This window comes from Podarcis pityusensis, assembly GCF_964106645.2.
Source record: "Podarcis pityusensis genome assembly, chromosome: 6".
Taxonomy (NCBI): Eukaryota; Metazoa; Chordata; class Lepidosauria; order Squamata; family Lacertidae; genus Podarcis; species Podarcis pityusensis.
In genome coordinates, this window is record NC_138030.1 from 98,078,355 (window position 1) to 98,097,632 (window position 19,278).

At 47.5% G+C, this 19,278-nt stretch overlaps 2 protein-coding genes across 10 annotated transcripts in view; both read right to left on the reverse strand.

Annotated features, from left to right (window-relative positions):
* Nucleotides 1-1,717: 1,717 nt before the first annotated feature.
* On the reverse strand, nt 1,718-11,193 carry PRKAB2 (protein kinase AMP-activated non-catalytic subunit beta 2). Of its 5 annotated transcripts, XM_081012257.1 has the most exons (7): nt 10,297-10,596; nt 9,866-10,032; nt 6,737-6,830; nt 5,992-6,112; nt 5,773-5,906; nt 5,454-5,522; nt 1,718-4,374 (listed from the first exon to the last, which is right to left on the reverse strand). In XM_081012257.1, exons 1-7 carry the CDS (start codon nt 10,459-10,461, stop codon nt 4,297-4,299), a joined length of 828 nt encoding a protein of 275 aa, XP_080868383.1. In that variant the 5' UTR covers nt 10,462-10,596; the 3' UTR covers nt 1,718-4,296. The 5 variants fall into 5 exon arrangements, with proteins under 5 accessions (XP_080868383.1, XP_080868379.1, XP_080868381.1 ...); XM_081012253.1 differs by lacking the exon at nt 9,866-10,032 and having other exon boundaries at nt 10,297-11,193; XM_081012254.1 differs by lacking the exons at nt 1,718-4,374; nt 9,866-10,032 and adding an exon at nt 4,381-4,753 and having other exon boundaries at nt 10,297-11,193.
* A 63-nt stretch (nt 11,194-11,256) lies between these two features.
* The window catches only part of FMO5 (flavin containing dimethylaniline monoxygenase 5), a 33,480-nt gene continuing 25,458 nt past the window's right edge, over nt 11,257-19,278 (reverse strand). For all 5 annotated transcript variants that reach the window (XM_081012196.1, XM_081012197.1, XM_081012195.1 and 2 more), the window contains exons 7-9: nt 16,222-16,574; nt 15,196-15,268; nt 11,257-13,175 (exon numbers count right to left, since the gene is read on the reverse strand). In XM_081012196.1, coding sequence (XP_080868322.1) covers nt 12,830-13,175; nt 15,196-15,268; nt 16,222-16,574 — 772 coding nt within the window. In that variant the 3' untranslated portion in view covers nt 11,257-12,829. The remainder of the gene's footprint in view (nt 13,176-15,195; nt 15,269-16,221; nt 16,575-19,278) is intronic.

Here is a 19,278-nt window from a genome sequence, read left to right on the forward strand (position 1 = left end):
TACAAGATGGGGGACACCTGGCTTGAGAGCAGTACATGTGAAAAGGATCTAGGAGTCTTGGTTGACCACAAACTTGACATGAGCCAACAGGGTGACGCGGCAGCTAAAAAAGCCAATGCAATTCTGGGCCTCATCAATAGGAGTATAGCATCTAGATCAAGGGAAGTAATAGTGCCACTGTATTCTGCTCTGGTCAGACCTCACCTGGAGTACTGTGTCCAGTTCTGGGCACCACAGTTCAAGAAGGACACTGACCGACTGGAACGTGTCCAGAGGAGGGCAACCAAAATGGTCAAAGGCCTGGAAACGATGCCTTATGAGGAACGGCTAAGGGAGCTGGGCATGTTTAGCCTGGAGAAGAGGAGGTTAAGGGGTGATATGATAGCCATATATAAAAGGATGTCACATAGAGGAGGGAGAAAGGTTGTTTTCTGCTGCTCCAGAGAAGCGGACACGGAGCAATGGATCCAAACTACAAGAAAGAAGATTCCACCTAAACATTAGGAAGAACTTCCTGACAGTAAGAGCTGTTCGACAGTGGAATTTGCTGCCAAGGAGTGTGGTGGAGTCTCTTTGGAGGTCTTTAAGCAGAGGCTTGACAACCATATGTCAGGAGTGCTCTGATGGCGTTTCCTGCTTGGCAGGGGGTTGGACTCGATGGCCCTTGTGATCTCTTCCAACTCTATGATTCTATGAAAAGGAATCCTGTATTGCCCCTATTGCCCAACTTCCAGAACATGCACACAGAGAACTGGGTCTTCCCAATATGATGCCCGGTGTAAACCAGTGACTTCTTAAAAATCACTGCAACCCCCCCTCCCTGCCCATATGACCTGGGTTGCTGTGTGTACAAGAAAACTGGTGGACAAGCAGCGGCAAGGACAGGCCCATCTGCTTCATCCAACCAAGTCTCTGTCACACATGCCAGGTCAAGTCCTCCATCCACGATCAAGTCATGGATGGCAGTGGTTTTTTGAGTCACGGACCTGGCATTGCACAGCAGCACCTTCAGGTCATGTGGGTTGAGCCGTCCGGTCAAGACCAGACCCGGAGGAAGGGATAGTCCTCAAACAACGACTAAACCTGCCTCCTCGGTAATGACATGGTCTGATCTTAGCATAACTCCTACTCCTACCGTTGATCACTGAGATCAGGTGTCCCAGCGCATCCCACCCCCCCCCCCGTGGAACCTGCCCCAGATGTTCTGTTGGCTGGGGCCCACTCCCCGGCAGGCCTGACCAGCAGCCACAGCCCTTGTGAAGCCTGTCAGGCCCCGCCCAAAGCCAAGTAGAAAGAGGCAAGGCAGTGTCTAGGGTGGATAATGGACTTGCTGAGGGTCCAGAAGCTAAAACTCAACCCAGGTACAGCAGAGGCATTATTGGCAAGCAGTGAGCAGCGCCAATCTGTTTTGGGTGGAGTTGTGCTCCTTCTAAAGGAGCAAATTTTGAGCCACATCCTTGGAGGGGTAATTTTAGCCTTTGGAGCCACTTACACTGATGCACATAAGTGGGTTTGCTGGGGCATGGGGCTGCATACACACAGCTGGACAGCCAACGTCTCCAGATCTCAGGGGCTCCCCACAAACCCTATAAAGGCCATAAATCTACGAAGCCATGACTTTGCTTGCTTCTAGTCACTTTTCCACCACACTAGCAAACATGAGACATTGCCCCCCCTCCACGTCCAAGCTAATAAGAACCACAACAAGAGACTCAGCACCAAGCCTGTTTTCCATTTAATAACATGCATAATTTTTTATTAAAGTTACATTTCAATGAAAAAAATCTTCAGTTTCTGTACACAATAAATTAAAACTGGACTATGCCCCTGATGGGAAAGGGGTCAATGTAGATTCTGGGATGACCCTCCAAAGTCTCTCTGACGACACTTTTTCATGGTAAAGGGAAAACTGGTTCCTCTTACCCCATACAAGCTGCCATCAACAGGAACACTTGGAAGAGCACCACACACCCATTCTATATTGCAAGTATCTGTTAATACATTAAAAGGAACAGTATCGTGTGCAGGTGCTCCCTGTGGCTCCCCATGCCCAGCCAGGACCTCCTGCTGTGAGGAGGAAAAGGATCAGGCTGAATATTAAACTCCATTACCTCTCCCCCCCCTTATTTGGAGATGCTGACATCATCTGCCTCTCACCACCCAACAGGGCAGGGTATTTGCATGTAAAAGGAGCTGTCTCTCCTCAAATCCTTCTTGATGCAAAACTTACTTAACTGCTTAAGCAAGACACAGATGGGACCTGTGAAGGCAGTTCAAGCAGGCTGGGATGGAGGTGTATGGACCACTCAGCCCTTTCCTCTATCCAGGCTGACGCTGAACGCTTTTGGCTGTATGAGCACGTAGCTAAAGGCTAGGGAGGGAGAACTTGCAAATCCCTCAAGTAGCCACAAAGTGCTCAGCTCCTCTCTGCCAGGCAACCTGCCAGTATGGAAACCATGCAAGAGCCATAGAGAGGCCCTTTTCTATTTATGCCCCCCCAAGCCTCTGCCACTTTAGCCCTGCCCCTTCCCTGGCTGCTGCCAGCACCAGCCCACTTCTTAGTTCACCTCAGCTCTTCTATTCTCTTCCTGCATTTCTGCACTTCTCTCCACATGACAATCTGAGCCGACAGCATGGTCCAAGTGACTACTAACTTAACGCTGCTTGCGTATATGTGCCCAGAACAGCAGCACTGGGTAAGAATATTTCTTAAAGCATCTAATTCATTCATTTTCCCACCCCCAAATATCCACTGTTTTGAAGGCTAGAAAATGTTTAAGACAACAGTAAGTCAGAACTGTGATTCTCAAGATCCTAAGAGATGTGCTAGCCGCCAGAGAAATGTCAGGTATCTCAGGACTTTTTTCCATGCCCACATAAAATTCACTCTTAAAACACACATAAATATATGTCAAAATGACCGCTAAGCTAATGTGTTAGGGAAAGGAAGTTGGCCAACTACAGGTCACACCAAGTTCCATTGTAAGATTTGATGGTCTTCCCAAAACAGGTGTAGTGTGAAGGCAGTAGCCAGGCTCTCCCCAGCAGTTGAGGGCTAGAAATAGGCAGGAAAGGCCAATTCCAATGAATGTAAATATTAAGTAACTATTACCCAAGACATCTTAAAACAGCCTCAACATTCAGATGCAATATGCCTTTGATTCTGGGGATAAAGAAGAGAGGAAAATCTTCATAAACCTGCTCTCTTTATTAGCTTCCAGCTGGCTGGGCAAAATGGACCTTTGGTGTGAGACTGCAAGGCAGCTCCACATTCCCAGCGTCAATTACCTTCCACACCTAGCATTGCAGCTACTTCCTGCTGCACAGTATTTGTTTGCATATGTCTGCAGACCACAGCCGATTCTTTTCTTGGATAATAAAAACATTCTGATGAGGAGTGACTCAAGGGCCCTTCCCAGGAGTGTCCAACACTGAAAATACTGCTCCAGAACAGTGTGATTCCACAGGAAAGGACAAGCACCTTATGGTTTAAGATGGCACCACACTGAAGCAACTCTGCAATTTTGAATGTGGCTATAAAAGGCCTGCAGCGGTAGGTGTTAAGCATGTAAGAACTGCCCTGCCCCATTAGACCAGAGGTCTGTGTAGTCCAACACACTTCTTCCGACCATGGTCAACAAGATGCTGTCAGGAAATGGACAGGCAGCACTTGATAGGAACGGAGATTCAGTAGCTCACTCCTTGTAAGTGTGGAGGTTCTATCTAGTCATCATGATTTGTAACCATGTGCTAGCTAGACCTATCCTCTGGGTCCTGGTCCCCCCATTGTAGCATCCCTTGGCAAAGGCCCTATGTTAACCAACAATGACTGGAACATAAAGGGAGCAGGAAATGTATAATTCTCCCAGGGCCAGGTAAAATAAGGAGCAGCCGATCTCTACCTTAACACTGTTCTACTCCTAGAAAACGCCTGGGGGATTACAAAAGGCTGTCCAGGATAGGTTAGCAAGAAAGGAAGGCTCAGTGCTTCTTCACATTCCCCAGGAGGAAGCCATTTCACCCCCATGGTTGATAAGTCTAAAGAAGATAATGCACCCCCCAAATTTGGTAATATCCTTATGCTACAAAGAGGTGCAACTTGTATGTCACAAACAGCCATCAAGGAAGAAAGCTCTTGATCAGCCTGCAAAGCCAATAGAGACTGATCTCATGCAGAGCAGTAGCCTCTGATGAAGAGCCCAGAAGCCGACTGCCCGCTCTTGTGTCTGCTTCTATTCCGATGTGCGCAGACAAAGCAGCGGCCTGTGCTCCCATGGAGACAAGGACAGACCCAACTCAGATGGGCTTGTAGAGGAGAGTCGTGACGTATTTCTTCTTGTAGCGATGAGTGGCACTGAGCACCATGACACCATCCTGGGAGGGAAGGAGAGAGGAGGATTTAAAGGGTTCTAGAATACCATGGCATGGTGCTCTCCACTACATGTTTTGGACTGCAAATCCTATCAGCTCCAGCCAATATGGACAATCATCAAAGATGATGGGAACTGTAGTCCCAAACATCTGGAGAGCACCAGGTATTGGCTACCCCTCACTAACTGCTTACAGAGGGCTGGTGGGGGAAGTTCTGAGCAGGGGTTAAGAGAATGAAGATATTAGAGCAGAAAGTTTTGTGCTTAGAGGGTTTTTACGCACTTTCACCCTTCCTCTTTCCCCATCCTTAATTTTCTTCCAAAGTAAAATACTTGCAGACTCAAAGTGTAAAATGGGCTGCTCTCATCCTCATTGAGAAGAGCTGGAAGAAAGTGGGATATTTGAAAAGAGACACTTGGAGCAGAACAGCAGACAAGATATAGGCAGCCTCAGACATAAGAAGTGCTTTCCATTTCAGGTAAAGGTAAAGGACCCCTAGACGGTCAAGTCCAGTCAAAGGCGACAATGGGGTGTGGCACTCATCTCCCTTTTCAAGCCGAGGGAGCTTGTCCACAGACAGCTTTCAGGGTCAAGTGGCCAGCATGATTAAACTGCTTCTGGTACAACGGAACACTGTGACAGAAAACAGAGCGCACAGAAACGCCATTTACCTTCCCGCCGCAGTGGTACCTATTTATCTACTTGAACTGGTGTGCTTTCGAACTGCTAGGTTGGCAGAAACTGGGACAGAGCAACAGGAGCTCACCCCATCACACAGATTCAAACCATCAACCTTCCGATTGGCAGGCCTAAGAGGCTCAGTGGTTTAGTCTCTCATTTCAGCTTCTCCCCAAGAATGCTTTTTTTTCTGAACAGCTCCCTCAATCACAGCTATCTTACCCTGAATTCTAAACTGTTAAAACCCACAACTGGGCAAGGAGGTAAAGCAGTTAGCAAGATGGTGCCGTGCATGGCAGGAATGAGAGAGAAGAGAGAGAACACTCAGTACATTGCCCTCAAGCTCTGAGGAGGAGGAGCAAGAAGAGGAAGAAGCACTGCAGGCTGCCTGGTCCTGGCCTTACCTTAATTGACAGGGCATAGAGATGGTTCAGCATCACATGGTTTGGCTCAGGCAAGAGGGCTGGGTCACACTGAAACAGAAGGAAATGTCACTTTTCACCTTGCAGCCATTTCTAATTCTGTCACTGGGTGCTTACATGTACCTTAAATTTTAGCCGCATGAGGCCAATCAATGTGGGCACACCCCATAGCAGGTAGGTGTGACCTGTCCTGCTCCAGACACTCTGGGAACCACAGCTCACTTTAGAGTAAGGCTGCACCTCCCACAATGGAGCCCTCTATAAAGGTCTTGCTGTATACTGCCTTCGGATTGGTACTCACCGAAATGTTAGTATCCTTGTTAAGGATGACTTGGAGGAGATGGGGAGGAAGAATGGGCGGGGACTTGAAACGCTCCTCAGGTCGATAAACATACATTTCTTGGCCATATATTCCAGGAGGGGAGCCAGAAAGGTCTATTAAAAATAAAGATAGTATGAGAAAGGAAACCAGGAAACACCATCATTTTGGATGTTGACACCAACAGCACAAGAAAGTCACCTCGACAGGAAGTCTCTGAACTTTCTAGGGAGTCCACCTTTAAAGCATCAAACACTTCGAAGTCAGACTTCCTGACATGAATCAGATTGTTAATTGTCCCCATCTGACTGGTGACCACTGGCTGAAAAACAAGACAGAGGTGCATGCCACAGCCGCAGGTCAAATCCCCACCCTTCCCAACATATATATGCAGAGAACAAAGTCACATCCCAGGTGAAGCAAGGAGAACTGTGTAGAGGAGGTTAAACACAGCTACAAAAAAGGAAGACTTAAAAATCCTCAGTAGTGGTAGATGTAACATATAAGCAATGCAGAACACAAGGTCTCACTATTCAATTAAAACCTACAAACTACATCGAAAAGCCAGTCAGAATATGTACTAGGGGAGCAGTACACAAATTTAGAAGCACAGCTAAGTGCCAGGGATTCTACCCTGAAAAAAGAAAAAGAGAAGAAATCATAGAAGCAGTCAAAATAATCCAGCAAAACTGGAAGGAAAGCCAGGGGCCTTGTCATGGGCAATTTTAGCCAGAAGGTCCTGCTTGCCTCTTCTAACTATCAGAAGCTACAGAGTGCACTGATAGTTAACCCAGGGATGTAACCTGCAGCATGTGACCCTGGCTCAGAGAACTAAGCTGACAGGGCAGGCAACAAGGTCAAGCCCAGCCCACCTGAAAATGTACGGGGGTGTGTGTGCAGGACCTCTCAGCAATATGACACAGACACATGGAAGAAAAGGAGTTACCTCGGAGGGATCATGAACCCACTGGCCATCCACAAAGAACTTGTACTGGTGCTCCCCTTCAGGAAGGTCCAGAATAGCGACAAAGTCATTGTGGCTAAAAGGAGAGGGAGCAATTATCCACAGTGAGAGGCAACAGCTTAGAGCCTCATCCATCCACTCACAGCACCATCTGCCCACTCATGTATCAACTATGGTTCTATCCTGCCCCATAACCATAAAGCTCCAGGCGGCATACATAATCTTTTAAAAAACACAACAGAAATAAAAATAGTCAATATAAAACACATTACGCATTACTTTCAAAAATGGAGAAATAAAATCTATTAGAAGCCCCCCAAAAGCTTGCAAAAAAAACCAAACGGACAACTTAGAAAACTAATCAAACTACTCAAAGTATAAGTGAGCTACATTGTGCCAGAATTTACAGGGAGCCCTGAAAAGAACAGCAAAGTACTAAAGCTGCAATTGTCATGTACTGTCAAATGCCACAGCAATACTGGCACGAGACTGGGTTACCTGGAAGAACACAGAGCCACCACACAGAGCTCCCTGAATCTTAAGATCCCCTTTGGGGGCCCAATTGTGTATCCTGCTGTCAAGTGAAAAGAGGAGATGGTCACAAAGGAGATGGCCTACTCAATGATGGAGCCCGTTAGGGAACAGCCTTTCCAGAGCTCACATGGTGCCTTCTTTATAGTTTTTCAGTGCCACATTAAAACTTTTTAATCACATTTAAACTCCTATTTCAAAGCAACCCCGTGGTCTTTACTGTTTTAATGTTGCTTTAGAGAAACCTTATGTCCTCATTCTTTCAGAGTGGTTTTTAAGGTGAGCGGTTGGCACTGTGGTTCATCCCTCTGCACGCTTTACCCATCAAGTTCAAGGGACCTCCAATGTATGCCAGCTTTCTCTTGAGTCTTGTTCTCTGTACAATATTGTATGAAATAGACCAGTAAAATTTCCAAATTACTGTCAGGTCTGGAATTTATTAGAAATCCCTTGCCTTCCCTTTTAGGGGAAGGGAGGGAGGGAGGCTTAAATGAGAACAGCCTGTCCTGCCATTATCTTGGTGCTCTTACAACCTGTGACAGCTGGGGAAGCGTCTCAGTTGCAGTAAATAGATCCAAGTAAAAGAAGTTAAAGTTAAGCACCTGTGAGGAAAGGTTAGTTCCACCCACTAATTAGCATTTAATTAATCATCACCTGAAGCTGAAACAGCAGCACAGGGTGTTGCATGCCAGAACCTAAATCTCACAAGGGTAATCCTTTAACTGTAGCTTTCAGTTCAGGAGCTGAATGCCCATGAGAGGAAATCTTCTAGAAAGCAAAGAGTTCTAGCTGGCAGCTCTACTCTAGCAGGGAAGCCTAGAGTGGTTGTAGTAAACCTTGACCAGACACACAGATTGCACTCAAGTTTGGAAAGGACTACAGTTGTACGTTTTACCAAGCCCACAATGCCTAGATCAGGCATCCCCAAACTAAGGTCCACGGGCCGCAGACCCCGTCTCCCAATCGCAGCCTCCTCACGCACCACCCAGGCATCTCCCCGTCCACCTCCCCGCCCCAGAGGCCTGCGGTGCATAGTTGGCAGCCACTCCTGCCTGCCTGCCTGAGCCGCCGCCCACTGTGGGGCGCAGAGGCTGAGAGGGCAGCCTTGAGGGGGAACAGTGTCTCTACCAGGGTCTGAGGCGCCTGAGAAGCGAGGAAGGAGGGGAGAAAGGCCTAACCCTAAGCCAAATGCTGACAAAGTATTCAGAACACTGCCCAGGAGTACTCTGCGAGAAAATCGGAGACGAAGGGAGCAGGCCCAGGTCAGCGCCACATCCCTTCCGGGGTGGACAAAGCGAGCAGGGCCTGGCCCGCATGAGGGCCTTGCTGGCGATGCAGCGCACCACGCCCTCGCCTCCTAGGGTACCCACCTCGCCCCCCCTGGACCCAGTACTGACTGCAATCCCCTGATCTGGCGCACCTGCAATGCCGCGAGTTTGTGATGTGCCAGAGGAGTTGCCCCCGCAGTGAGTAGGGAGTCGTGGGGACAGGTGACACGCAGGCAAGCTGGCATGTGGGGATTTGGTGTTGGAGGACAGGCGTGCAAGATGGGGGGGGTTAGGGAGAAACACGGGCAAGTTGGGTCGTGAGGATGGGGCTTAAGGATTAGGGAAGGTTAGAGAAGCACATGCATAGGCTGGGTTGTGGGGAAGGGGGTTAGGGAGACATGTATAAACTGGGTTGTGGGGATGGGGGCATGGAAGGCCTGCATGTAGACTGGGCCATGGGGGTTAGGGAGATCCCTGCGTAGGCTGGGTTGTAGGGACGAGCATTAGCAATACTTCCCAATTGAAATACTTATAAGTTTATGTTGATTAAAATCATTCATTTTAAATATTGTATTGTTTTTCCTGTTTTTGTGCACTACAAATAAAATATGTGCAGTGTGCATTGGAATTCATTCACATTTTTTTCAAATTATAGTCCGGCCCCCAACAGTGTCTGAGGGAAAGTGAACCGGCCCCCTGTTTTAAAATTTGGGGCCCCCTGGCCTAGATAGTGGACGAATCTGCTCCTAAACAAAATATAGACTTCATCTTCAGTTCAAGCTCAGTCTATGCCCTGTTTAGGTTAAAAGCAGGATTCATAAACTAAAGAGGTGGTGTAGATCTCAGTTCCATTTTTTAAAAACCAGCTTCTTCAGTTTTCAAAAAAGGGCATGTTGAAGTAGGCTTAAAGTGAGAGAGAGTCCCCCTGTGTTCCTGGGGAGGCTACATCTGACTACATCTTCTTCTCAATCATTGTTTCCTTTACAAAATCAAGATGCTACTGCCCTACCCTGCCAGGATTAATGATACGTTTTATGTGAAGCATTTCGAACCTTTGCAATATGCCATGTACGACACGGGGCCATCACACACCAAAGTCAGGCCTTCAGAGCATCCATCGCAGCAGAGCACAATGCTTTGCACCGGCTGAGCCATCAAGCCCTAACAATCCCATGATGCGCATGGATGTATGTAAGCAGTCCCCGACAGCCTTTCATTCCCAGACCCCCATTGCTCTTCTGGCCGGTGTTTGCTCTGTGTAACAACCTCTCCTCCCCGACACACAGGCAGAGCAGCATTTCCGCCAAGGCACCTTTTAATGAGAGGGATCTTGGCACTCCAGTTGTTGAAGGATCCAGAGATGAAGACTTCCTTCCCTCCCTCCGTCCATCGTATGACGGTGGGACGAGCCTGCTGGGCTGGCTTGATGGACTCGTCCAAGTCATGGTGCCAAGACACAAAACCTTTATCCCCGGGAAGCTGCAGGAGGAAAACAAGAGCTGCATCTAGCTCTCCCCCAGCGCCCAGGGCGCTCTGAAGCCCGACCCCTCCAGCCCCCGGGAGGCGGCCCTTTGGATTCAGCTGGGGGGGGCACTATGGCGGGGTCCCCCGTGAGGCCTCCCTCGGAGCAGCTGGAACCCCCCCCCCCGCGCTCCACACGCTCCCCAGCCGGGTCTCTAGTCGGGGGGGGGGCAGAAGGCAAGACGCCTCCTCGCCCCCCCCCCGCGGGTCCTCGAGGGCTACCTTGGCGTCGGGGGCGCTGAAGAGGGCGGGGTCGTCGCTGCTGCCCACCATGATCTTGTGGGGAGGGGGCTCCTTGGCCGGCGGAGCCACCCCGGAGCCCTCCGAGCGGGGCGCCTTGCTGCCCGGACGCTCTCCGGACCCGCGCTCGCTCGCCGTGTTGCCCATGGCCGGGGGGCGAAGGGGGTCCCGCGGGCAGGAGGAGGAGGAGGAGGCGGCCGCTGCTGCTGCCGCCGCCCTTCGCCCAGGGCCTCCTCTCCGGCGCCCCTGGCGCCCTCTCCCCGGCCCGGCGGGCCCCCGTCAAAATGGCGGCGCCCGAGGAGCGCATGCGCCCGCGCCGGGGCCCCACGGGAGGGAGGGAGCCTCCGGCGGGCTGCTTTCTCCTCCCGAGGAGGCCCGCCTCGCCTTCCGCGCGCGCGCGCCCCGGCGGGCAGGAGGGCTGTGCCGGCCAGGATGGGCCTCTGGGACGGAGGCCGAGCGGGAGAGGCCCGAGGGGAGCCGGAAAGCTGCGCCAGCCGTAGGAAGCCCCTCAAGGCGCTGGTCCTCATTGCGCCGCTGCTTCTGCCGCCGGGAGAAAACGGGGGCGGGTGAGAAGAAGGAAGATTAAGGAGTTGAGGAGAGTGAGAAAGTCCGGAGGAGGTGTGAGGAAGCGACAAGGGAAACTGGGCGGCCCCACTGCCAGCCCTCGCAAGAGAGAGCCGAGGCCCCGGCGAGCGGCTCCGGCGAGGGACGGGGCTCGGGGAGGCGGCGAGAGGAGGAGCGGCCCCGCCCTGCTCGAGCCGGAGAGGCGACTCGGCCGCTGCTGCTGCTGCTGCTGCTGCTGCTCCTCTGCGCCTCTTTCCCCGGGATGCAGAAAGGTCCCTGCTGGACGTTTCTGTTCCTTCGTGCGCCCGCATTCACCTGCTGCTTCCCTCCGTTCAGCCGCTTGCAGAACCCTTTGGGCTTTAAGCCACTCTTTCAATATGCACTGTTAACATTTATTGGTCAGCCAAAGACAGGTTATAGCCAAAAGGCAAATAAAAAGCAAACAGGTTTTAGCAAGCAAGCAAAGAACAGCACGATCAAACACATGTAATAAAACACGTACAATAATATGTAAAACCGTATCTCGGGTTGCGAGGCCAGAGTCCTAGGCATTCTCGAGTTGGGAGCCTTTTACCACAAACTTAGAAGGCTAAGCCAGGCTAGAAAACAGATGTTTAATTTATTCAATGTCACTGAGGTTGGTGATCGGCTTTAATAATAATAAACATTTTGTCCTTGGAATTTCATATTACTTGCAATATAGCATAGAGTATATAATGTCCTCTCTTACCTGGCATCCACAGATGCAAAAGCACTGTTCTCTAGGACTTTACTTCTAATGCTCATCCAGAAAGTTGGCTTTCATTGCCTGAAACCTAGAAATTCCCTACAAAAGAAGGGGGAAGTAACCACAGGCAAGTATTTCTCTAGACTGAACTGGGTTTTGATGTGGGCCCAGTCCTGCAAGTAATTCCTGCAGGTGCTCTTGGATGTTTCCTTGGCTAGACTGCATATTGGCTACTAAAGGAGCTGTGGGATCAAAACTAAATTTCCACAGCAATGGATTACTGCTGGCCACCCATGTATCTTTGGAGGGCACTCTGAGCTGATCTACACAGAGCTTGACCAGATCATTTACTATGTGGAAGGAAAACATAGTCCTCTGGATATAACACTGTTGGCTTTAATCCTGCTTCCGCTCGTACCTGGTGGAAGGCGCAGTAGGATTCGGATTAATTTACTCTGCACTGCCTGACTTTTTCATCTGGCTGTTTACAGCCACCCTAATTCAGAATGAAGTTCAATTGCCAGAAGATTTCCAAGTTACATATTGACTCTAGGTTGTCTTTTAGCAATCTTTTTTCATGCCCTGAATTATAAAGTTCAAAGGAAAATGTAGTTGTGCATTTTCCTACATCAGCAGGATGTTAAACAAGATCGTCTTTGAGGTCCCTTCCTTCCAGCTCTATGATTCTGTGAAGCATTGATTCTGCTTCTGAAGGGCTGTAAATCTTATTTAGGGTTGCAATCAATTTATTTTTTAACAAAATTACAACCCACACTTTAAAAATATTGAGGGATAAAAAGGTAAGGTATAATTGAATTGACTGACAAATTTGAATAACATTTAATATACATATAATTGTATGTTTGGCACAAAACCTGATTGGTCCACATGAATTAATTTAATTATAGTATTAAAATGTTTTGTGAAATTAGGTTTTATACTTGTGATTAAGAAGAGCAATTGGACAATAGGGTTCCTTAAAAATGTTTTTAAAATATTTGGGAATAACTGCAATCCAGGAGAGTTTGCAGGTGTCGGGGGGAGGAGGTTACCGTCTAAAATTCCATTGAAAGGTCTGTCCAAAATAGGGATTGAAGTATCTTTGAAACATTTATAAATTTCATTAGTGAAGCTATCAGATCCTCAGGATTTATTTGTTTTGAGGGATTTATGATCAGTTTCAGCCAATTCCTCTTTCTATTAAACAATGTTGTTCTTCAGCATTTAAAAATAAGCAAAAATTGCAGCCAAGAGAGCCACAAGGCCAACCAGCTTGATCCACAGGGGCACGAAGGTGTTGCTGCTTGAATTGTCAACAGGCCTTGTTCTCAAGGGTTTCAGGATCCGGTTGTGTTGCGTCAAGATGGCTTTCCTGGCTCCATCCCATTTCCCTGGTCCTTCGAGGCGGTACTGATAGGGTGTGCATGGCCCAAACAAAAGCTCCCAGGCCAGTTTGGGGTCAGAAAGAAACAGAGGCCATACACTGGGCTTGACCCCCACCAGACAAGCCAATTCATCCATGTACTCAATATAGTCCACTTGGATGGTGTGGCGTTGGCTCTTCACATACCTGGCATGGAAGGGGGAAGAGACAAATATAGTTTACTTTGCTATTCATTCAATCAGTCACATTTATAACCCACCCTTCCTCCCCATGGGGAGCCCAGGGTGGCTCACAACAATAAAATTACATAAACCGATTCAAAACAATATTACAAGCAGCAGTTAAAACCAACAGTATAAAAAAGTGATAAAACTATCCGCCCCAAACTTGGATGAGGGAGTTTGATAGCCAGCATGCTGCTTCTGAGACTGTCCTAACCCGCATCCCAGCAGAAGTGGTTAGGGGGCAGGGAGTGGCACATTCCTCTTTCACCTCAGGTGCTCCTGGGCAAGACCAGGCGTAGGGCCTTTCCCCCAAATCACCAACTTCAGGATGGAAGCTGCTTGGCTCCCAAGTGATTTAGGGCTTTGCATCCTAGTACTCCCACCTTGAATTGGGCCCAGTAGCTCACAGGCAGCCACTGCAGTGCCCCAAGATTAAGGATAGTGTGGTGGTTGTTTCTTGCTGCCCCATACAGTGAGCAAGCAGCCATGGTCTGCACTAGCTTTGAGATGCTCTTCAAAGGAAGGCCTTTGTAGAGAGCATTGCAGTTACCCTGGAGGCAGGTACAAGAGAATGGGTAGGAGGTGGGAAGGTCTTCACCTTGAGAATGACATGAGCTCTGAGCATAGGAGGCCCAGGTGAGAGCTGGGAAGGAAGGTTGCTACAAGGCTCTACCATCCAATGCATGCCAGTTAATTGTAGCGAGCTTCTGCAGAAATAATGATTCCCCCTCTCCCAGGGGTATATACTGCCATTTTTTATGTTGAGTATTGTTCTCCTACTTAGTTTTAAGCTGTTAAAATAGGTTAGCTTATTTGTATTGTTACCTAGTAGGACATGCATTTATGTTCTGCCTTTATTGATAGGATGATTGTTTTCAATTGCTCTTAATATGTATTTTTAATTATATTATTGTTCATATGTCGTAAGATAGTTTGGACACAGTTTTGTGGCCTACAAATAAACAGATGACTATGATAGCAACGTTTCAGAGCAGAAACTGGAGTCCTTGTCATGGGTCACTATAACCCTCTCAGGGCTTTGGCTTAGTACAGAATCTACACCCAGTGGCGTCGCAACGGGGGGAGGGCCAGTACGCCCTGGGTTCCATGCCTGCGAGGGTGACAAGAAGTCACATTGCGGGGGCTGGTGGTGGCATGAGAAGCCACCGCAGCCGCCTTTGGAGGATCCTCCGTTCGTGGCTGCAGCCACGAGACGAGGATCCTGGCGCCGGCAGCAAACTGCTAAGTTTGCTGCACAGTGCGTGTGCAGCGTCGCATGCGTCGTACGTAGCTACGAGCCCTTAGTTATCATATTTCACAATAGGCCAAATGTGCTGGGGCAGGGTAGGCCCACTTAATGAATTTCATTTTTAATTAATACTGAGGTCTTGTCCACAAGGGCAGCAAAGCAGTCTAAATATCTCTGTTATTATTTTGGTATGTACTGCAGTTAGAATCTCCTCTGAACTGAGTTCAAATTCAAAGAAGCCTTATGCAAGCAGCAATCCATGGAAATAAACACAATATTGTTTGGGCCACCGGAAACAAAACGCTCAGATGAAAAGTAAATGGAAGTAGGGAGATGAAAGCTAGCCACAAAACCACCACCAAGCCAGTCCCCCAGCCCCAGCCCCAGCATAAGAATATACTAGCAAGCCCCCACACCAGCAGTGACCAGAGTTATATACTGGGCTCGTTTTACTTACTGGATCTTCCACAGAATGGGTAGGCTCGATTAAATGAATAAAAACTACAGGCTGACATTTTTATGACAACAATATCATGCAGATAATGCAAAAAAACACCCCCCCCCCCAAAAAAAACCCACAACCACCCACCCAAAAACATGCATGCATGAGTAGCTCCAATTCAAGAGTGAACTCCCACCTTGAGGCACCTCAGCAATAAGTGCAGTTGTAGGAAGTGGCAACACTACAAGACTAGCCTACCTGGTAACCATTCAAGCTAAGCCTGTCATTTACCGTTTAGCCATTGCTGCTGACGTCCTGGTGATATCCGACATCATCCCACTTATTGATGGTATCTTAGCAAGTCCTAGAAAAGAGAGGCAAAAGGGAAGAGGCAACGTTTTGAGGACCTGGATAAAGGCAGCTGGAAAATGTAATCAAGGGAGGCAAGAGGCCTTTCTGGAAAGTCCTGAGGTCTCCTGCAACAAACCAGAATTGCTCCATCCTAGTCAGCAGGAATTCTCTTTTCATTTGAGAAGTATCAGCCTAGATTCCCTGTGTGCATAACTAAAGCTGATATTTCTGAGCTTTCAGATAGATAAGGGGAGTTGGAATGCTGCTAGGTTTCAGGGTCCCCAAGAAAATGTTACCTTCCCACCCCAATTTCTCTCCCCCCTTCCAGCCCCACTTAGCATCCTGGTAATAAAGCAGGTGGGAGAGAATGAGTATTTTTCCTTTCACTCATCAGAAAGAAAAAGTGTCAAATATCACACACCCACACCCATTATTACCATGCAGGGGGAAGGAAGACTTCCCTTTTCCGAAAGCTTTCTGGAAAACCTCTTAAAGAGATTGTTGACACATTGCTTCAAGGAGGCAAGAGGGTTGCTTTGCTTTCTTATTTTTAAATGAGCTGTTGGAGCCCCTTCATTTTAAGGACATAAAAGAAAATAAAAAACTCTCAGTTATTGCATAAAGTTAAGGTGGCAGCAAGCTCCGCCACCCCTCTCTCCAAACCTCTGGCCCCTAGGAGCCTCTCTGGGCCAGGCAGCACCCCATAGCAGTGCCCTCAAATCTGTCCCCCGAAATGTCACGGAGGGAAGCTCAAATAAAGGAGGTGGCTCCATGGTCAGCTCCCGTGAAGAGATACTACTCCCTCATCATTCAGCAAGGTCAAGTGACAGTAAATAGACCTGGTGCCATGAAATTAACACCTGCCATATCCAGACTTTCCAAATTTGCCAGTATAGCTCATTCCTTCAAACACAGGATTCCTGAGATCACCAGCAGCATGAAATGGAGCAGTTTGAAAGCTCTTACCCTTAAACACACGGACTGCCCAGCGAGCCTGCAGCTCTGAAATGGGCATGATGGCACCCAGGGGTTGCACAAGGCCAATGATTGCTAGAGTAGGCTGCTCCAAGTGTGGGGGGAAGACAAATTTATACAGGGCGGTCTGGTTCTCAATGACTCTCACAGAGTTTCCCAGGAAGGGAAAAGAGAAACTGTATCCTGTGGCAAAGACAACAAAATCGATATCATCTTCCTTAGAGCCATCTTCAAAGACAACAGCAGTTTCAGTAAATTCACAGATGTTTGGTTTCACCAGCACCTTCCCTGAAATGATGCAGTTTGGAAGCTCATCGTTGATAGTTGGATGTTGGCTGAAAACCCTGAAAGATACAAAAACACACAGGGTGGAAGTCAGTGTCATGGTCTTCCAGTCGTTCCATCGGCAGAAGCATTTCAGCTTGTCAGAGAGAGGCTTGCTCCCTGCCACATGCTGCTCTGGGACTTCTCCCAACCTCAAGCCAATTGCAGGGGCACATGGCGGTCGGAGCGGGGAAAGCCGTTGTGCAAGCAAAAGGAAAGGCTTCTACTGACAGTGTTGGCTAGGTGAATTCTCAAAATAGCTATTTAATATTATAATTATTATTATTATTTAAAAAGCATTTCTAAACTGTATAATATTTTCAAAATATGTAAGCAGTGCAAAGACTAAAGATCAACAACAAATTAAAATATTAAAATGGTATTATTATTATTATTATTATTATTATTATTATTATTATTCCTATACCACCCTTCATGAAAATCATAGGGTCATTTACAATTTAAAATATACAAAAAATATATAGCACAAAAATATATAGCATAATAACAAAAAAAACCCATACTGCCCTCTACATTTTAAAAGGCCACCGTTTGTTTAATTAGCCTGGAAGAGGAGGAATGTTTTTGCCTGGTGCCTAATTAACATATGAAGCAAGGGGCATGCATAATCTAAACCAGGGATAGGGAACCTCAGGTGATGTTGGATCCCACAGCTTCAGACAGCATGGCTAATAGTCAAGGATGCAATTCTATAAACTATATAAATACATATATAAATATAATATAGCTCTTAAAAATAAGTTATTCCAATAAGAGCAGCACAGCAGCAGCCCTTTCATTGAAAGCAGTCAGTTCCCAAAGTCTGATGGAACAAGGTGGTCACATGCCAGCAGAAGGACAACAAAGAGGGAGCCAGTCTAGGAGCAGCCACATATTGTAGTGCATTATTTTTAGCTGTTATGTCTATTATCCTTAAATTGTCCTCTGTGGTGGTGGTGGTGATTATTATTATTATTATTATTATTATTTATACCCCGCCCATCTGGCTGGGTTTCCCCAGCTGCTCTGGGCAGCTTCCAACAAGAGATTAAAAATACATTCAAACAGACTTCCAGTTAGCGCCAGCAGCAAATGGCCGATCTCCTCTGATCTCGGAGGGGATAGCTCAGTGAAAATCGGGTCCTGTGCGCTGCGGCGAAGCGGGGACCCTCAGAAATCGCAGGCGCGGAAGCCTGCGAACGTGGAGGCTCGGCGGGCACCTTGGAGCGCCCCCCCAACCCGTAAGGAAGCCTTTTTTTGAGGCTTCGGAGCGGAGCGGGGGAGAAGCGCGGTGCTGTGAGCGGATCGCTGCTTTCACTGAGCGAAGCCGTGTTGCCGTTGCTGGAGAGCGCTGACTTATTCCTGGAACATTTGGACTGAAATTTCAATCGTGAGTAGAGGAATTGGATTAAAAGAGCTTTAATTGGATTGATTGGACTAATTGGATTAAAAGCGGAAAGGTTTTAGCAGTAAAACAACGTTAAAATTGGCTACCGCGGTGGGAAGTGCAAACAGGAAGTCCGCTTCCCCGCATTGTATCCAGAATAAAGCATAGAGACTTTGAGCTAAACGTGGGAAAATTGATTTGAAATAAGTGTTTTCTTCTGACCTGAGAACTTTGGCGGAATCTACCCTTCGGAGGGTTAAAGGAAAAGGTTTTGTTTGTTTCTACCGGACTGTTTAAAGATTTAAAGAGCAATCTGCCAGCGAGACGTCTCAGCTGTCAAAAGCTGTCAGTGCTACCTGTTGGCTGTAAGGAAGATATATTGTGGCCAATTTCGCTGGGGAAAATAACTGGAAAGATACATTGTGGATCCTCCTTCTTTGTTTTTCTACTTAGTTTCTCTTTCCTGTCATTTTAGAAGGACAGTAACTGGTTTGGTGGTAACAGTGTCCACCTAGTGGGACTCCCTGAAATTACAGTAAAGGAATTTTCCACTTGTAAACAGGAACAGCATACGTGGGAAAAGAATTTGACCTTCACTTTGTTATGGCAGATGGCCAGAAATCTCAAGACCCGTCAGTCTTGAGATCTGGGAAACCTTGGGTACACCGAAGGCAATCATCTGCTGGCCTGCCTGCATCAGCAACACAATCTAAGTCTAGTGGAATGTCTGAGGAAATTTTAGCCAACGCCTTGGCTAAGATTAATGAATCTTTACAGCAACTTAGTACAAGGGTGGAGGAGACGAATAGGAGAGTGGAAGAAACGAACCAGAAAGTGGACATTGCTAATAGAAAAATTGATTTAAACACAGAAACACTAGACAACTTGGAGAAAAAGGTAAACAGCAATACGGAATCTATTCAGAGATTATTGCAAGACTCAAAGTCTATACAGGAAAAGACTGCTGCTGTGGAATTTAAATTGGGGCAATTGGAAACTGAGAAGGTACCAGACCTACAGAAAGAGATTGCAGAACATAAGTTAACGTTGTCTATGATTGATCTCAAAGACAAACAAACCAATTTAAGAATTAGAGCTGTTCCTGAGTTGGAGAAAGGCACCTTGATAGACTTTTTGACACAAGAATTTGTGGAATTTTGGAAATTGGACTTGAAACAAGAGGACTTTAAGATTGTGAGGGCCTTTAGATTGGGGAAAGGAGGAAGAAAGATTAAAATAAGGGACTGTTTGATTACCCTTCGATCTAAAGAAGAAAGGGACAAAATTTTAGGCTTGCATTACCAGAAACCCTTGACAATTGTACAATCAAAAGTGGA